The following is an 18,972-nucleotide window of genomic DNA, read 5'->3' as shown; positions in this document are numbered from 1 at the left end:
AGTGTATTTTCTAGGGTAGTGGTAACAATTCAACCTATTTGGCTGCTCGCAGCCCTGAACATGTGTTGGTGGCACAGGAGTAGGATGTTTGCGGCAATCATTCCCACCTTTACCTTGGATGTCAATGAGAATAAAGAAAAGAGAGGAAAAGGTATGTTTATTAGAAACATTTTTATTAGAAAAGTAAAAAAACCCAATTTGCATAGGAAGTCTTCAAAAACTTGAACATCAAGTGTATTCCATGTGAATGGTAATCAATGGAAGCACTACACAGACCAACCGTGAGGGTCCCTGCCCCCCACCCTCCCCCCAGCATCCCCTCACAGCCCTCTTTTAGACATACAACACCAGGATTCCCACAGGGCACAATCCACCTAGTGCCCTGTGCCTCCCACACTGGTTTCATTCAAACAAACGGAGTTGCACAGCAGTGCTTGGTGGATTAAACCCCCCTTCCCCCCTTTTCAGCCAGAAGTCCTTATTTAGCTGCCCTAAGTGTCAGTAGTGGAGCTTCTTCATATCCATCTTCACAACAAGGTTACACATTCTTGGTCCCTTTAGACCTTAACACTTACAAACCACGGTTCACACACCTCACCTTTCACCAGACATCCATTGATTACTATCTACTTTTTTTTCCTTTAAAAAAATCTGAACAAGAACGAACAAAAAAAAAAAGAGAGGAAAACCTTCATCTACCCTTAGTGGCAGCCCTGCTGCTATTTCATCAACTGTCAGGAGAAATAAGGAAAAAAATACTGCTAAATCAAGTAAAGAGAAAGTTGCCCCAGTCAGATGAGGATCTTTTATTAAAGCTAGCCCACTGCAGCCAGGCCTACTCAAAAGTGGAGCTTGTTTCTGTCAGAACTAACTACCAAGCAGACTGCTATTTTTGTTCAACCCTCATCTCCTGCCTCCTCTTTGGACTACCTCTGCCCACTATCTCTGCAAATCAAACTTCCATCTAATCTAACCTACAGTGGCTCCAGAGTGTAGCCACTTGAAATCAGCTTATGTTCCACAGCCCTTTTAGAGTTAAATAGGCCTCCCCCAGCTTTGCCTGGTGCTGGTCACCACCACCTTTTAGAGGAAATGCTCAGTTAATCCACCAGGAAGAAAATAGAGGGTAACAATCTCAACACTCCTCTATCAGCAACTGTTCAGAGCTATAAAGCTTCTTTTTAATGACTCTGAAGCCTGTGCTGAGCTTCAGTGACTGGCTGAAGCCTGGTGAGAAAGCAGAACTGGAGCTAAAGAGTCCCTGGATTTTCGGCCACAGGCGGGAATCCAGCCTTAAAACAAGAGTCAACTGGAAGGTAGGCACTAGGCTGGGATCCACAGCAATCTGCCCCACACTATGGCACCCCTTCCCTTGTTCCACACACAGGTCAATGAGGGCCCCGCGCAAGCCACAGGGCTCTCTGTAAGCCAAGTGAAGCAGCTCCTTGCCAACTTGGGTGACCAGCTGGTTTGGCATCAGTAGCCTAGAGGACCGATTGGAGTTGATCTTCGCTTTGTTCAGACTGACTTGGATTAGCTTCATGAGATTGGCACACAGGAGTTCATCCTCAGGATCATTTAACAAGTCAAAGTCTGGCAAGGACACTTCATCCAGATATTCTTGGGCATCTGCAAATGGAGAGAGAAAGAACACAGCCCATGACTCCTGTGCAATCTAGTTTGGTCACAGCCCCCTCCTGGAATCACTAAGCCTCAAACACCTGCATGCAACAAAGCCAAGGGAACCACTTCTCACATAGGCCTCCTCAAGACCCCATGAAGAGGAATGCTGGCAACAAAGAAAATGCTATGTCCCTCTTTTCCCTTTATGCCTCTCCAGTTCTATTCAGCCCTTTTAATGCTGAATAATACCACACAGTGTTGTTCCTTCCCACAACCCACTTCAGGCTATCAGTAAAGCAGCTAGCAACCCAATTTTGCATGTACTAACAGCTTACTCATAAGGCGGGGGGGGGGGGAGCCATGCAGAGAACTGCAAACTGACAAAGCTGTTATGCCAATTAAAAGATGGCGGGGGACATGCAAAGAGAAGGAAAATGAGAAGACATTGCTAGGCTTCTGCCAGTAAACTCTATGCAAGCCTCTCCGATCTGCAGGCATATATACTTTTCCCAAAATGGCATCCTTCATCTGCCCCCACCAATGTTTTGAGGGCTAGGGATGCATCTACCTTATAGAAATAATGCTGTTTGACACTACTTTAACTGCCATGGCTACAGAATCCTGAAATTTGCAGTTTAAGTGAGGGACAGCATGCTTTGCCAGAGAAGACTAAAGACTACAAATCCCCGGATTCCATAGGATGGCGCTACAGCACTTAAAGGGAGTGTCAAACTGCATTGTTTCTACAGTGTAGATGCACCCTAGCCTTTGAATACAGCTGGATTTTGTTGTGTGCCTTGGAAATCACATCCAAAGTACGGCAACCCTATCATGAGGCTGTTTTGGCAAGATTTGTTCAGAGGGGGTTTGCTACTGCCTTCCTCTGAGGCTGAGAGAGTGCAAATTGAACAGTGCCGCCCAATGGGTTTCCATGGCTGAGCCTAGTCCAACACTCAAACCATTACAACACCCCCATTACCTCCAACCATCTTGGTTGGAGATGATGAGAGTTGCAGTCCCACCACAACTGTGGTTAGGGGAAGGCTGTTCACTTCATTTAACATTTTCAGCCACCTTTAACTGGGGTCTTACCTCCTTCGGAGCTCAAGCTGCTGTCAAGGGACTCGCAGTCGGAGCTCTCCAGGCGGCCGGTCCGGCGGCCAGGGGTGGCTTCCTGGTAGGCGCTCTTGTCCCACGAAAAGGCAGGCGGGTTTTCCCTCTGCTCCGGGATGGGAGGCAGTGAGGAGGAGAAGCCGTCCCAGGAGACAGGCATCGTGTCTTTCTTCTTCTTCCTCTCCTTTCCTTTGGAGACTGGGTTGGAAGACCACCGGATTGGCAAACGGATTGTAAGGCGGCTCTGCAAGGGGGCAAAAGAGAGGAAACACATCAGCAAAGAAGATCTACCCTAAAGGCTCTCAGAGCAGCTTACAGATAGTTATCCAGATGGTTCCCTGCCCTCAAGTTTGCAATCTAAAAATCTGGTGCTGCTGTAATGGTCATGGCTCCATGAATCCTGGGATCTGTAGTCTATCAATGTAAAATGAAGTGAACAGAACTCTGGCAGGGAGTGCTAAATATCTCACAAAGCTACAAATCCCAGGGCAGCACAGCATTCCACAAAACTACAAATATCTCCCAAAGCTACAAATCCCAGGATGCCACAGCATTGGGCCGCAGCAAACGAAGTGAGGCCAAACTGCATTATTTCTGCAGCGCAGATGCAGCCGGATAAAGAGGAGATTAAAGCTGCATCCACACCACAGAAATAATAGATTTAACTGCCATGGCTCAATGTATGGGATTTGTAGTTTCGTTGTGGCTCCAAGACCTCTCTGACAAAGAAAAAACCCTAATGTCCCACAAAACTACAAATCCCAGGATTCCATAGCATTTGAGCCAGGGCAGTTAAAGCAGTGCCAACCTGGATTGTTTCTGCAGCCATTAAACTCCCATGGCTCAAATGCTATGGTTAGGCGGGGATTTGTAGTTGTGGCAAACTACAAATCCCAGGATTCCATACCTTGGAAGTGCAAAGTGGCATCCAGGTAGAGAAGGAGAGGCTTACCTAAGGCTTCAGGGTGCCTGTCGAGGTAGCAGCAGGAAGAAGGCACCGTTGAGGTATTCAGTAGTAATAGCAGCAGCTGAAGCCGTGGGCGTGATGGTGATGGTGCTGGCAGTCCCTTTCCCTACCTACCCTCCCGATTCTCCCTCGGCCGCCCTTCTCTTGGCACTGCGGTTCCAACCCCCCGGTCCGGCCCTTATATACTCAGGTCAGCGGGGAAGCCCCGCCCCTTCTCTGCGCGCACCCCCTTCCCCCGCCGCCGCCGATTGGCTGGAAGCGAGAGCGGGGATGATCCAATGGCGAGCGAGCGCACGTTCACAACGTTCTTTCCTGCCCGGTTACAGCAGCCCGGGTGACACGCCCCCTTTTTGTTTTGGAGGTGAAGCGCAGGACGGGGGTGGGGGAGGGGGGAGCGAGTGAAGGAAGAGCCTCGACAACAGCAGCAGCCGCGGAGGGAACGGGGAGGGTAAGGAGAGCAGAACAATAGGCAGAAGGAGGAGAGGGGGAGATTAGAAAGGGGGCGCATGCGCAGTTGCGCCTAGCAACTGAGGGGCCTCAATGCAGTACCCTAAAGGCACCAATGTTCTTCCAAGCTAAGCAGGGTCAACCCTGGTTGGTTCTTGGATGGGAGGCCGACAATTAATAATAATAATAATAATAATAATAATAATAATAATATACTAGATAATTAATACTAGACCATGTAGGCTAGATTTCAGAGGAAGGAACTGGCAAAACCACCTCTGAGGGTTCCTTGCCTAAGAAAATGCTCTTAATAAATTAATAATAAATTTTATTTATATCCCGCCTCATCATTAAATTCTATTAAATTCATGGAGTCTCTCTATAAATTGACAGGAGAATTAAAGAAAACATACACATTTTGTAGCTGGATCCCAGAGAAATCACATACCCCCACCTATCAAATGCCTAATTACCAGTTTGTAAGCCGCTCTGATAGCCTTTTGGCTGAAGAGTGGGGGTATAAATAAATAAATAAATATTATATAAATATATTATTATATTTTGGCAAGTTTCTTCAGAGGTGGTTTGCCATTGTCATCCTTGGAGGCTGAGAGTGCGACTTGCCCAAAGCCATCCAATAGGTTTCCATGGCCAAGTGGAGATTCGAACCCTGTTCTCCAGAGTCACAGTTTTAATACTCTACACCACGCTGGTTCTCCTCTAAATAAATAATCGTCCCTACAGCAAGCGTTGCGTAGTGTTGGACTATGACTCTGGAGACCAGGGTTCGAATTCGGGCTGGGCCATGAGAACCCACCTTGGTCACACATAGAATCATAAGAGTTGGAAAAGACCCTAAGGGCCATCCAGTGCAACCCCAGTCTGCCATGCAGGAACTCACAATCAAAGCACACAGGTTTTCTGGAAGATTCTAGGCTCTTTTATCTGGAAACATCCCAAATCCACCAGACAGTGATCCCTTTGTTGAGACATTATAATTGGTCCAATAAAGGTATAGCTCTTTTGTGGATTTGGGATTTTATTATACTTTGTTATGAGAGCCAGTATTGTGTGGTGGTTTGAATGTTGGATTGTGACTCTGGAGACCAGGGTTCGAATCCTGGCTCAGCCATGTAAACTCACTGGGTGACCTTGGGCAAGTCACACTCTCTCAGCCTCAGAGAAGGCCCATGGCAAACCTCCTCTGAACAAAACCTTGACAAGAAAACCCCATGATAGAACCTATCATGGGGTTTTCTTGGCAAGCTTTTATTCAGAGGAGGTTTGCCATGGCCTTTCTCTGAGGCTGAGAGAGTGCGAACCGCCTTAGGGTGGCCATAAATCGGAAACTACTTGAAGACACACAACAAACATGGATAAGTCACACTCTCTCAGCCTTAGAGGAAGGCCATGACAAACCTCCTCTGAACAAAAGCTTGCCAAGAAAACCCCATGATAGGGTGACAATAAACCGGACACAACTTGAAGGCATACAACAACCACAACAAAATCTAGTTCCTCCATGGGTCCTCCCCAGTTTTTGCAAAAGATCAAGAGGAACCCAGTGCTGCCGTTTAGTCTGGGATCAAACCAAACTCCCCAAAAGCACTCTTGTCAGGGAAGGGGAAGGAAAGCCCAGTGCTTGCAACACATGTCGTGCCAACGAGTGACACGCACTGACAAAATTCACATTTCCACAACACTGTTGCACCCTGGCTCCCCCCCCCCCCGGCTCTCCAAAGCCAGCAGCTGATAAATGGGATTTTTGTTGCAATCCCTCCAGCCAAGGTGGTGGGTGGCTGGGTGGGTGAGGGGAGGATGGGACAGACGGTGGACTCCGCACGTAGGATGGGTGCTAATCCTTCCTCCTCTGCCCCAGGATCCAGCCCCAGCTGGAGCAAAGACATAGGCAAAGGCAGGAGGCCCTAGTGCCTTCCAGCTTCCCTCCTCCTCCTCCTCCTCCTCCTCCTGCAAAAACTGCAGCCATTGCATCAGAGAGCTCAAGATAAGGGCCAAAGGAGGGAGGCATTGGGAGGCCCTTGCAAGAAAGCAAGACCATTTCATCAGAAAGGAGGAAACTCTGCAAACTAGATTGTCCCCCTTTTTTTAAAAAAAGAATATGGAGTGGAGGTGTTTTAGTAAGCCTGAGTCACAGCCTGGGTTTTTCCTGGAAGGAAGGAAAGTCTCCTGGCTTTAAATGGATGAGGCTGGGCTCACCTTGATCAGGGTTGCCGTTAAGGGGCTTAAAACAAGCATGGGAAACATTCGACCTGGCATAACAAGAGGTCAGTGCGGAGAGGCCCAGGGTGACCAGAGGTCCTCCTTTTCCAGGACATGCCCTCCATTTCAACCTTCTCCCCAGGAGGAATGTCACAGTGTCTTCTGTTTTGAGCACAGCTAAGAAGTATGGGTTTACATTTCTAGGAGTGTTTTTTAGCTTTTGTTTGGGCATGTCCCTCCATTTTTCTTGAGTGTCCTTCATTTCATGGAGCCTTGTCCTCCTTTGCGCTGAGGCCATCTGGCCACCCAGTGGGAGGCCAGACTGAGGCTGCATCCACACTGCAGACCTGATGCAGTTTGACAAGGTGATAGTATTGGTGGAGAGATATCATAAACAGAAAATACAAAGATCTAGCCATGTTCATCTGTAGAATCAGTATGTAGAGAGATCTTGTAGCACCTTTGAGACAAACTGAAAGAAAGAAGTTGGCAGCATGAGCTTTTATAGACTTAAGTACCTGATACACATAGCCTGACCAAATGCATCTGAGGAAGTAGACTTAGGTCTGCAAAAGCTCGACTTCTTTCTTTGACTATCACACGGGGAAATTAGTCTCAAAGGTGCTACAATACAGAGAATACAGGCACTTCTGCTTCTTACAGAATCATGTTTGTCCTAGGCTACATCTACATGGCAGAAGTGATGCAGTTCGACACCGCTTTAATTGCCATGGCTCCATGCTATGGAATCCTGGGGTTTGGAGTTTGATGAGAACTTGTCAGAGAGCTCTAGTGACACACAACCAACTACTGTACACATCCCAGGACTCCATAGCATGTTGCCCTGGAAGTTAAAGCGGTGTTAAACTGCATTAATTCTGCAGTGTAGATGCAGCCTAAGTCACACTGCAGTCTACACATTCGCACACTCAGGCTGCAGATGTAGGAAAAACCAAAACTTAACACAGGTTTGGCCTGCCCATCCTGGGAAAGGGGGGCCACTGTTCTGCCCTTCAGTCCTTTCCCTCCCCATCTGCTGGTGGAGACAGCATGTCTTTTACTCAGCAGGCGGTCAGCTCCACTCCACCTTCTGGGATGGTTTGAATCATCCCTGGGAGGAGAGTTAAAGGAAATTCAACACGACCAAAAGGAAATGTGAACCAGATTCTTGGAGAAATCCCTCCCGCGCACGTACACACCACATTTCAATTCACTTGGGCCAATTCCTGCTCAGGAGCATAGGTTTCTAGACTTGTTTTATGGCTGGGTTTAGGACCATTCATACTCCCAGAATGGAAATTTCTTACCAAGAGTCACACAGTATATGTGTGTATATACACACAGACATACACACACCACTCACTCCCATGCCAGCATTCTCTGAAGATGCCAGCTATAGATGCTGGTGAAACGTCAGGAATAAACTCTTCCAGAACATGGCCACATACCCCGAAAACGCCACAAAAAAATTTCTGGCCGTGAAAGCCTTCAACTTCCCATTGAAATTTCTTGGCTTGGAAAAAGTGGTGGCAAATTTGTCTTGTTTATTTTGATCACATATTTTAAGGTGTTGTTGTTGTTGTTGCTTGCCTTCAAGTTGTTTCCAACTTATTGTGACCTTATCATGGGGTTTTCTTGGTAAGATTTGTTCAGAGGGGGTTTGCCATTGCCATCCTCTGACACTGAGAGATTGTGACTTGCCCAATGTCACCTAGTGGATTTCATGGCCAAGCGGGGATTTGAACCCTGGTCGTCAGTGTCATAGACCAGTGCTCAAATCACTATGCCAGTGATCCCCAAACTTTGGTCCTCCGGGTGTTTTGGACTTCAACTCCCAGGAGCCCTGGACACATTGGCCAGCAGTCAGGAATTCTGGGAGCTGAAGCCCAAAACACCTGGAGGACCAAACTTTGGGAATCACTGCACTACACCATGCTGTCTCATGAGGCATAGAGTAGAATAAACCGACTAAAGCAATAGGGTTGACATGACTGGTGGTCTCTGATTCAGTGGTTTGAGCACTGAATTATGACTCCAAAGACCAGGTTTTGAATCCCTGCTCAGCTGTGTAAACCCACTGGGTGACCTTGGGCAAGTCACACTCTCTCAGCGTCAGAGGATGGCAATAGCAATGGATTCATATGGGTCGATGTCGATGTGAAGTGATTTTATTCCCTCTTTTAGTGGGTGTCCGAGGAACTCAATGGACCAGCCAGGACATGCCCAGACAATGGCCCACCCTGGCCTTACAAAGCTTTGGAAGCTAGGCTGAGCCTAGCTTTGAACAAATATTAGGCTACATCCAATTTTTGTCCTAACTAGTGTAGATCCACTGAGATCAATGAGACTCATGGGAAAAGGAGGAACCTACGAAGTACCATTCATTTCATTGGGTCTGCTGCAGTTGGGATTTAAGTTCAGCACCTCGTGGGGGATGTGACGACCAGCATAGCATAGGAGTGGGAATTATGGTACTTTAGGTGGGACTATAATACTTTAGGGACCTTAATCATTGTGCTCCTGTTGGTGTACTGTGTAATGTGCTGGTGGTTACATACATCCCCCCTCCCAGGTATGTACCATAGTGGGAATAAAAGCCAGACAAAATCTTGGCCCACTTCAAACAATCTATTTCAACAGTGTGATATGGCAGCTAAAAAGGCCAATGCAATTTTAGGCTGCATCAATAGTGGATCAAGGGAAGTAATATTGCCACTCTATTCTGCTTTTGTGAGGCCCCACCTGGACTATTGTGTCCAGTTCTAAGCACTACAATTCAAAAAGGACATTGAGAAACTGGAGCATGTCCAAAGAAGGGTGACTAAAATTGTGAAGGGTCTGGAAACCATGTCCTGTACGTCTTAGGGAGCTGGGGATGTTCAGTCTGGAGAAGAGAAGGCTAAGGGGTGACATGGGAGTTTATCAGACAAGGGAAATTGGAAGTATAATCTGATGGCAATCTGAACTCAATCATGGGGTTTAATGTTATTGCGTGATAATCCACTACACACAAATTCGGGCAATGGGAAGTCAGTCTCAACGCAATCATGGGGTTTCACATTATTGCATGATAGACTGCCACACGCAAATTCGGGCAATGGCATCTATTTTTGGGCAATGGGGAGCCAGTTTGAATGCAATGCACATTCACGTAATTGTGCAAAACTAGCAACTTTAAGTGAATGCGTTCTGGCCCCACTTTCTTTTCATTCGAATTTAAGAGAAATTCCTCCCGTTTGATTAACTTCATGATAAACTTCATTAGCTTACTTGCTAATTAGCTTACTTGCTTTTCACCGCTAAGATCTTTGGAATAGCGGTATATAAATAAAACAAATTATGATAGCCCTGTTTAAATATTTGAAGGAATGTCATGTTGAGGAGGGAGCAAGTTTGTTTTCTCTTGCTCCAGAGAATAGGACCCTGAACAATGGATGCAAGCTCCAGGAAAAGAGATTCCACCTCAACATTAGGAGGAACTGACAGTAAGGGCTGTTCAATAGTGGAACACACTCCCTCAGAGTGTAGTGGAGTCTCCTTCCTTAGACGTCTTTAAACAGAGGCTGGATGGCCATCTGTCAGGGATGCTTTGATTGAGATTTCCTGCATGGCAGGGGGTTGGACTGGATGGTCCTTGTGGTCTCTTTCAACTCTATGATTCTGTGATTAATTTCCAATAACCTATTTCCAACACTTTATTTCATTCATTGCCACCCTTATTCCTCCTGCCACCACCCCATATATTAGTATAGCTATACCAACATAGTCAGTAACAGTCTTCTGGTCATTAAGGCCAGATTTGGTTATTTTTATGGGAATTCTGGGAAATTTTCAGAGGTATTTCGAGTGATTTTCACCTCCATTTTTTATGCCATTCTGTTGTCAGTCTTGAAGTTTTTTTTTTAAACCATCAATGAAACAACTAAAGCAATGCACCACTTAATAACAATCATGTAGCATTAATGATGACAAGTTATTTATCCCTCCAGCAAACTGCATAAATAAGTACATTTAAAAGGTAACATTCCACACTATGGCTTATGGAGTTTATCACTAATTTCAGCATTAAAGAGAGATTAAAGCACATTTAAAGCATCCCACAAATAAAGCGAAAATGGCAAGTAATTGCGCAAATAAAACAATATTGGAAATGCATTGTCGCTGAAATCCTAAAAGTAAAAAGATGCGTGTTAATGCTTCTTTGTGACCACTTTAATGGTGGGTTTTACGCAACGTCATATAAAATTACGCGATTTTTGTGGGATATTCACGAAATAAACTCCTGATCTTCTTTGTGTGATAAACTCCTATGTTTGGCCAATCCTTCTTTCCCACCAGCGCCAAATAGACATCTGGGAAATCCAGATCATCGTGATTAAAATGTTGTGTGCCTTCAAGTCATTTCTGAGTTATGGTGACCCTAAGGCAAACCTATCATGGGGTTTTCTTGGCAAGATTTCTTCAGGGGGGTTGCCTTTGTTTTGCTCTGAGGCTGAGAAAGTGTGACTTGCCATGGAACCCCAAACAATGGATTTCCATGGCTGAGCATGGATTCGAGTCCTGTTCTCCAGAACTGTAGTCTAACACTTAAATCACTGCTCTATCCTGGTTCTCAATTAAAATGTCTAATCTAATAATAATACTGCTACTCAGCATTTTATATAGTGTTTTGGGAATGCTCAGAGCTCTTAACCTACATTATGCTTACAAGAACACTCTCAGGTATACCAGAAATATTATTTCCAAATGCATCTGGGGTGGGAAGGCTGGTAGAGGAGGAGTAGGCAGAGATACCAGCTGGCCAAGGCCACCTCCTGAGTTTGTAGATGAGGTGAGATTGCCAAGGGGATTTCCATGCTCACACTTGTTTAGTCATTATATTGTCCTGCTCTTGATATGTCCAGGCAAATCCCAAAGTGACCGGTTTTCCCATCAAAGACAAGGGGTTGCATTTTTATAAATTTAACTATTTGTATTTTACATATTGCTTTTCTGAGATGTGCCAGCACTTTACAGCTGTAGCTAAAAACAGTTTTAAAAAGGAGGCATTGTTCTTCCTGCTTTCAAAATGTGACAGATTTTTAAAATAATAATAAATAAATAAAATAATATAAAATAAAATAATAATCCATTTCGACTCTCCTGTCAGCCATGGTCCTGTTTTGCTTGTATGGTGCTATGATATGCACTTTGCAAAGCAAAAAGAAAGCACTTTATTATTTGCCTCAGGCTAAGCCAGTCCTTGCCTCGTAAAATATCCCAAATGACCCCATTATTTTATTATTCCCCGGATACAATCAGTTTTCCCTTGAAATTAGAGCAAAATAGCAACAGAATGCACCAAAACAAGTTATTTATGGGTTGCAGGCACTGTCCTGGCACTGCCTAAATTCTTAAACCAATCCTGTCTTGGTGTCTGTTTGGCCTTTAATGCATGTTGAGAATCCACTGTAGTATACAGTACCAGAATCCACTGGGAAAAAATTGTTTTGGGGCACAGTGGGGATGGGGTGCATTCAAATGTGTGTCAGTCGCTATAAGTCAACAAAGCACATTGTTAAATACAGATTATTTTGCCCTCCGTCAGTTCATCACTGCTTCTTCTCCCCTACAAGCATAACACTTTTACAGGGATGACAAGCGACTGGTAACTCATAAAAATGTTCCCCCAGTATTTTTCTGTGCAAGTAGCCATCATTGGCATACTTGCTTCTGCGTCTTGGCATAAGAGGAATCCAGTGGAGGTGGTTACCTAGATCAGCAAATGAGAGAGGAGGAAGATTAATGAATCGCTCTTATTCTCTAGAAAGCTATGAAAGAAAAGTTTGAAAACCTCTTCTAATGGAAATTTACAGGCATTTTTATTAGCTGTCATAAAGCAAAACATACCAAGCCTCCAGCAACAGTGATTATCATGTTATCTCTCTCTCTCTCTCTCTCTCTCACACACACACACACAGACACACACACTCCTATGTACGTGCACACACACACACACACACTCTGCTACACACACATGCAGACACACTCTTCCTGTGAATAGCCTCTCTCACTCCGTGTTGTGAAATTGAGCAGTAATAATGTATAACCATTGCTCAGCTGCATTATCCTCGTCATCATTTACACAAATTCATGAAGGAGTTTGAAGTTCCTGTCAATCTAATCTAATCTAATCTTACCTAGCTGTCCATCTGTCTTTTATGGAAAGATAAGACTATGCAAGAGCATTTACTCAGCAGTAGATAGACTGGGGTTCAGATCATTTGCCTTTCCCTCAGCACTTACTGATGATATTTTGCTGCCCGAGGCAGAAGTACAAATTGCATCCTCCCTCTGCCACTCAAGGTGTGAGAGCCCGTGTGGCGTAGCGGTCTGAGTGCTGGACAATGACTGCAGAGACCAGGGTTTGAATCCTGACTGGGCCATGGAAACCCACTGGGTGACCCTGGGCAAGTCACACTCTCTCAGCTTCAGAGGTTGGCCATGGCAACTCCCTCTGAAGAAACTTGCCAAGAAAACCCTGTGATATGGTCACTGTAGGGTCGCCATAAGTCAGAAACGACTTGAAGGCACACAACAACAAGCTCAAGGTGTACAGTATCAACATTCACCAAGTTATTTTTGTACCTTATCCAAGTGCTTCTCCCTGGCAATTAAACATACAATTATAATATAATCAATAAATTTGGATCCAACCGTATCCAGTTAAATAACTTGCAATGCGATACCTAAAATTAGATGCCTAAGGCGACTGTCTCACTCTGCCTAGTGGTAGGGTTGGTCGTGCATAAATTCACATGTTGTGTTTCTTCAAGTAATTTCTGATTTATTATGATCCTAAGGCTGACCTATTACAGGGTTTTCTTGGCAAGATTTGTTCAGAGGTGGGTTGCCATTACCTTCCTCTAGGGCTGAGGGAGTGTGGCTTGCCTATGGTCACTCAGTGGGTTTCCATTGCTGATCAGGGATTTGAGCCCTGGTCTCCAGAATTGTAGTCCAACACTTAAAATATCACACCAACCTGGTTCTCAATTAAAATGCCTAACCTAATTATAATACTGCTACTCAGCATTTTATATAGTGTTTTGGGAGTGCTGAGAGCTCTTAACCCACATTATGCTTACAAGAACACTCTCAGGTATACAGTACCAGAAATATTATTTCCAAATGCATCTGGGGTGGGAAGGCTGGTAGAGGAGGAGTAGGCAGAGATACCAGCTGGCCAAGGCCACCTCCTGAGTTTGTAGATGAGGTGAGATTGCCAAGGGGATTTCCAAGCTCACACTTGTTAAGTCATTATATTGTCCCGCTCTTGATATGTCCAGGCAAATCCCAAAGTGACCAGATTTCCTATCAAAGGCAGGGTTGGGTTTTTAAAAAAAAAATTATTTAACTCTTTACATATTGCTTTTCTGGGATGTTCAAAGCAATTTACAGGCAGCTAATCCAAAACCCAAATCTCTACACCGCACTGGCTCTCTAACTAATTCATATACATATAACCAATTTCAGATTATACTGATGGCTTCCACAGTGAGAGGATGAAGGGAAAATGTCCTTCAGTTCTCATGACAGCTGGGGCGGAAAGTATAATAAAAAATCATTTTAAAATCTCTTCCACCCAGATCTAGGAACGCACTTTACTACAACCATTTTAGAATTATTCCTGAGATAAAGTGGATTTGGAATATACTGTTCAGAAGGTATATATAAATAATTTTGCTGCTGTCACTTTTAAACACTGGACTGCTTAAATCCTTCTGGGTCCATTGTAATTTATGTGCTGATTGACCCACAGGCCACAAAATCTTGTGCATCTACACTGTAGAAATAAGGCACTTTGACACCACTTTATCTGCCATGGCTCCTTCCTACAGAATCCTGGGATGTGTAGTTTTGTGAGGCACCAGCACTCTTTGGCAGAAAAGGCTAAAGCATTTAAAGTGGTGTCAAACTACACCATTTCTATAGTGTAGATGCACCCTAATTTTGGGTCTGGCCATTTTTCACTCACGGGGGAGAGAAAAACAAAGTTACTGCTTTGTGGGATGGCTTTGTGTTATTTTAGACTGGAGGGTTGGTCCAAATTTTCTTAAAATTGGGGTCCTGGGACTTTGGTGTGTGCTGTGAGGGTTTAGCACTAGGCTCTTAGGCACATCTGCTGTGTCTGACCCACATTCCTCCAACCTGAAAAAAATGCTTTAGATCAACTATTTGTTAAAGCAGGTATATTCAAACCCAAGAGTAGCATCCTATAATCCTAGTGTACGCTAACACTATATGTATCTGGGTAACCTGCTTTCTGCCAACAGTAGATTTATGCCCTGTAGAGTCAAGCAAAATTAATTGAACTGTTCAGTATTTTTTGGCTGTTTCTTCCTGGACAGCAAACTAATCTTTTAAGTTAAACACTGAACATTGCCTTTATTGGGGCTCAGTACAGGGACTGAGCACTGGAATAGATTAAGCAATCATAATGAGGTGTGACTTTGAGTGTGCTCAGAATGCTTGCCTACTCATTGCCAAATAACCACAGCCTGGATGATGGAATAGGAACCTATGGCAATAGGAATGCTATGATGCCTTCAGAAGAAGGGCAGGGCTTTAGGCCAGAGATCCAGCTCAGCAAAATGAACAGAGGGATCCTCAAAGCACAGCAGCTCACTACACTTTCAGGGAAGTGAAGTTACATGGCTTCTCTTCTACAGTGCCTATCCCCTGCTGACAGAAGATGGTTCAATACAGTGTCAAAAACCACTTAACTAGTCCTCAATAGTATAGTTGAGCCAAGACACCTCCTGCTTGATTGCAAATGCTGGACTCAGTATGAACTTGGGAAAGTTAATGTTTTGTACTTCAGTTCCCAGAATCTTTCATCTAGTGTCCAGTGGGTTCTGGGAGTTCAACAACTTCCACAAGCTCAGCTTACAGCAGAGTGTCAAGTAATTAGGACAGTGAATTCTATTTGCAGATCCTGCTTAATGACTCACCATGTCACCTTGGTGGCAACAATGAGCCCTTTTTTATCCCAGTGAATCAACTTGTAAAACCTGTTAAGATGGTGTCACTGCACCTTATGAATTACCTGTATGGTGCTCTAGTATAGATAGTATTTTTTTTTAATTAAGAGGCCAAAAATTTGAATCTGATAAAGGCTAGGGAGCTTGGCATGTCAAAGTAACTGCCCTATTTCATTTATAGGTGAGCTTCTTCTTCCTAATGCATTACCTTATGAGAGCTTTAAAAATTACATTTTGCCAGGCTGGCTGGAAGAGATTGGAAACTGTGGTCCAAAAATGTAATTTTTCCAAATTCTGATAAACATAGTATATCATGGAGGTTGAAATACAGCAAAGTCCCGGTCATCAACTGTCCTGCAGGTGCTGCAAACTCCTGGCTATGGCTTCTCCTGATTTAGTCAATCCTCTTGTCTCCCTCTTTTCTTACCGTCTTCCACTTTAACAAGCATTAATTTGTTTCTCGAAGAGTCATATCATATGTGATAAGTTTGAAGTATGACAGCATCAGTTTCATGATCTTTGCTTCGAGTGAAAGTTCTGGCTTGATTTAAGGTCCATTCATTTGTCTTTTTAACAGTCCATGATTATTTGTAGATCTCTCCTGCAGCACCACATTTCACATGAGTTTAATTTCTTTCTGACAGCTTTCTACACTAACCAGCTTTCACACTAAAATATATAAATCAATGGTGCAGTGGTAAATTTTGAGGTGGAGAATCTGAGGGTGCAGGTAGCTGTGTTGGTCTAAAACATTTTTCAGAAATTTTTGTCTCTACCAGGAACAGGTCTTTTTAAAAGGACCTTCTATGTTCTCTCTCCCCCCCCCCCCCCCCCACACAATTAATTTTCTTCTCATAACAATATAACATTTCTGGGGAAATGAACTAGTTAGTGTGGGGATCATAGCTAAACCTAGGGTGAACATAGGGTACCCAAGGAGGGTGGCAGATGTGGTTATAGCCTCAGTGAACCAAGAAGGTCTGGGGCTTCAATCCTATGAGCCTTGGCTGCTATATATCCCTGCTTGTTATTGTTGTTGTGTGCCTTCAAGTCATTTCTGAGTTATGGTGACCCTAAGGCGAACCTTTCACAAGATTTTCTTGGCAAGATTTGTTCGCAGGAGGTTTCCTCTGAGGCTCTGAGAGAGTGTGACTTGCCCAAGGTCACCCAGTGGGTTTCATGGCTCAGCGGGGATTCAAACTCTGGTCTCCAGAGTCCTAGTCCAACGCTCAAAACGTTATGCCATACTGGCTCTCACACCACTGCCCATGACACATATAAACTCCAGCTCCTTCAACTTGGCAAGACAGCCTCGATTAACCCTTTTTAGCTGCTCTTAAAATGTCCCAATTGTTTGCTCCTCCCATCAAATAAAATAGATGTGGTTCAGTATCTTCAGCGTGTAATACAACCAATGCTCAAAAGTGAATAGAGTAGCAACTTACCATATATACTCAACTATAAGTCGACCTCATATATAAGTCGAGGGCAAGTTTTGGGGCCAAAATTATGGATTTTGATATGACTCATGGATAAGTCGAGGGTAAAACATAGGCACATATAAGAAAGGATGTAAAGGATGAAGTAAAGGAAAACAATTCCAAATAATTTTCAAAATTTCAGCAGGCATAACTATTACTGCTTATACTAAAGGCTGGATGGATGAGAGAGTAGAAAGGGGTTAGTGCTTCTAGGGCAAATTAAACTCTTGCCTTTCACCATGTGTTAAAATGCAGTACTTACATTAACCCATGGATAAATTATCTCAAGTTATTTGGGTCAATTTTTAAACCTAAATCACTAGACTTATACATGAGTATATACAGTATTTTACCCCCCCCCCCCAAAAAAAAACCCAATGTTGAAAGCGGCCATAGATTTGCATCAAATTTTCAAGTATTGATGTGTTCAGATTCAAATTTAGAAACGACTACCACACTATGACTAGAAACACAGTCTCATCATAGTGGCTGAAGGCTGTGGTCAAGTCTGCTCAGCTTCCTGCCCAAGACCTAAATGTGGACAGGCAGTTTTGAGACCCTGGTTCTTAATATGGTCTTTGTCTTTAAATTGTTCTTGGATATGACAACCTATCAAAGAGGTGACTCTTTTTAAATGGAGGAATGTCTTCTACCACTCCTTTGAACAAATGTTCTCTGTTATAAATAAATATACAAATATAAATAGCCAGACTAGAAACAGGTTTTGCTCCCAAGTAAGTTTGGATGCAAGCTTGCATTTTGTTTTGCTGTCTATTGTCCTATTAGTCTGCAACTACAGTCCTTCTAACTTTTTTTCATTGGCCCTCCAGATGTTGTTGGACTCCAACTCCTGTCTGCCCTGGCCATCACAGCCAATGCTGAAGGCTGATTCACAACATGTGGTGGGCTACAATTTCTTTGCCTTTTATTGTATCCTCTACTGTGAGTAAGCAAGAGAAAATCTGAGTATTTGCAAATGGAGTAGTTCAAACAGTTTTAGCTTGATCTGATAATACTGAAAACAGATGCACTACTGAGCACTGAGCATCAGTGCCATTTCTGTCCCACCTTCCAGTTCCATATTTCTAACTTGTGCAGCGTTGCTGAGACTCAAAAGTACCTTCAAGTCTGTATACACAAATGCTTTACCACCCACCTTTAAGGCTGTAATCTGGATTAATTATCTGCATTTAATTCCCCTCCAACTTCCCTATCAATAATCCCCCCCAAATAACCCTCCACTAAGTGTACCGTGGTAGTAATGGATCTCTGAACACCAAGCCCTGATGAAATTTGCTATACTACATGACGAAAAGTAAGAATCTTTCAGGTGTCACAGGACTCTTTGTTCTCAGAAAGGAATAATCACCATGGATCACAGTGGGCCCATTTCTAGAAGGCTGGAAACAGAAGATATTTGACATCTTCAGAAAGCTGAAGGCAGGAAAGCCAAGGCTTAATTTGTGTACAGTGCAAAGGCACCTCGCTGTTGTCTCTGCTCACAGTTCTTTGTGGTTCTTAAAAAAACCTGCAAAGCCTGTTTGAACATAGACAATAATGAAGGGGAGGGAAGAAAAAGTACCCCTTGGGAAAGGAAACCTCTATAATATTACCTTGAACTCTCAGAAATTACTGTCTGTCTCCAGCCTGAGTAAATATATTTAGGATTAGATTGCACATCTCTTTACTTTGAGGAAAGTATGCTTAGGAGCATAGCCTTGGAGCTTGATCTTATGCAAAGGTAAGCATGCTTAAATCCATTGATTTCAGTAGGCTTAAGTGCACTTAGCTGTTTCATAGGACTGGGTTGCTACTGGGTCAATGGGCCTTTGAAGCTCTGGAGGTGAATTCTCCATTCTAGATGGTGGCAGATTACTACTGTGCATCAGAGGTCGTGTACCTCTCAAAGTTGGTGAGCTTTCCAAAGAGATCTAGTTGGCTGCTCTGAAAACAGAATGCTGGACTAGGTAGTCTTTGGGATTTGCTTGTCTGTGGTTCATCTGTGATTTTCAAATGACCAGAAAGGGGCAGGATGGGAGGAAGAAGCCAGCATGACTACCTCTTGTGCCCTTGCCCTCAGCGTGATCTGGAGAAACCAGCC

The 18,972-nt window shown here is 44.0% G+C and overlaps 1 protein-coding gene across 1 annotated transcript; it reads right to left on the bottom strand.

Moving 5' to 3' along the window:
• Window positions 1–152: 152 nt before the first annotated feature.
• On the bottom strand, window positions 153–3,871 carry DDIT4 (DNA damage inducible transcript 4). Its single transcript, XM_042459561.1, has 3 exons — window positions 3,689–3,871; window positions 2,716–2,980; window positions 153–1,629 (listed from the first exon to the last, which is right to left on the bottom strand). The coding sequence occupies exons 2-3, from the start codon at window positions 2,894–2,896 to the stop codon at window positions 1,136–1,138; spliced, it is 675 nt and encodes a 224-aa protein (XP_042315495.1). The 5' UTR covers window positions 2,897–2,980; window positions 3,689–3,871; the 3' UTR covers window positions 153–1,135.
• Window positions 3,872–18,972: the final 15,101 nt, after the last annotated feature.

Source organism: Sceloporus undulatus, chromosome 3 (genome assembly GCF_019175285.1).
Source record: "Sceloporus undulatus isolate JIND9_A2432 ecotype Alabama chromosome 3, SceUnd_v1.1, whole genome shotgun sequence".
NCBI lineage: Eukaryota > Metazoa > Chordata > Lepidosauria > Squamata > Phrynosomatidae > Sceloporus > Sceloporus undulatus.
The sequence above is the reverse complement of the archived record's forward strand: the minus strand, read 5'-3'. Positions and strand labels throughout refer to the sequence as shown.

What these genes read in the sequence shown, in the direction of transcription:
- DDIT4 (XM_042459561.1), bottom strand. Translation starts at nt 2,896, where the DNA reads ATGCCTGTCTCCTGGGACGGCTTCTCCTCCTCACTGCCTCCCATCCCG. An exon ending in CAGCTTGAGCTCCGAAGGAG is followed by an intron (nt 1,630 to 2,715) that starts GTAAGACCCCAG and finishes CTCCATTTGCAG; the next exon opens with ATGCCCAAGAATATCTGGAT.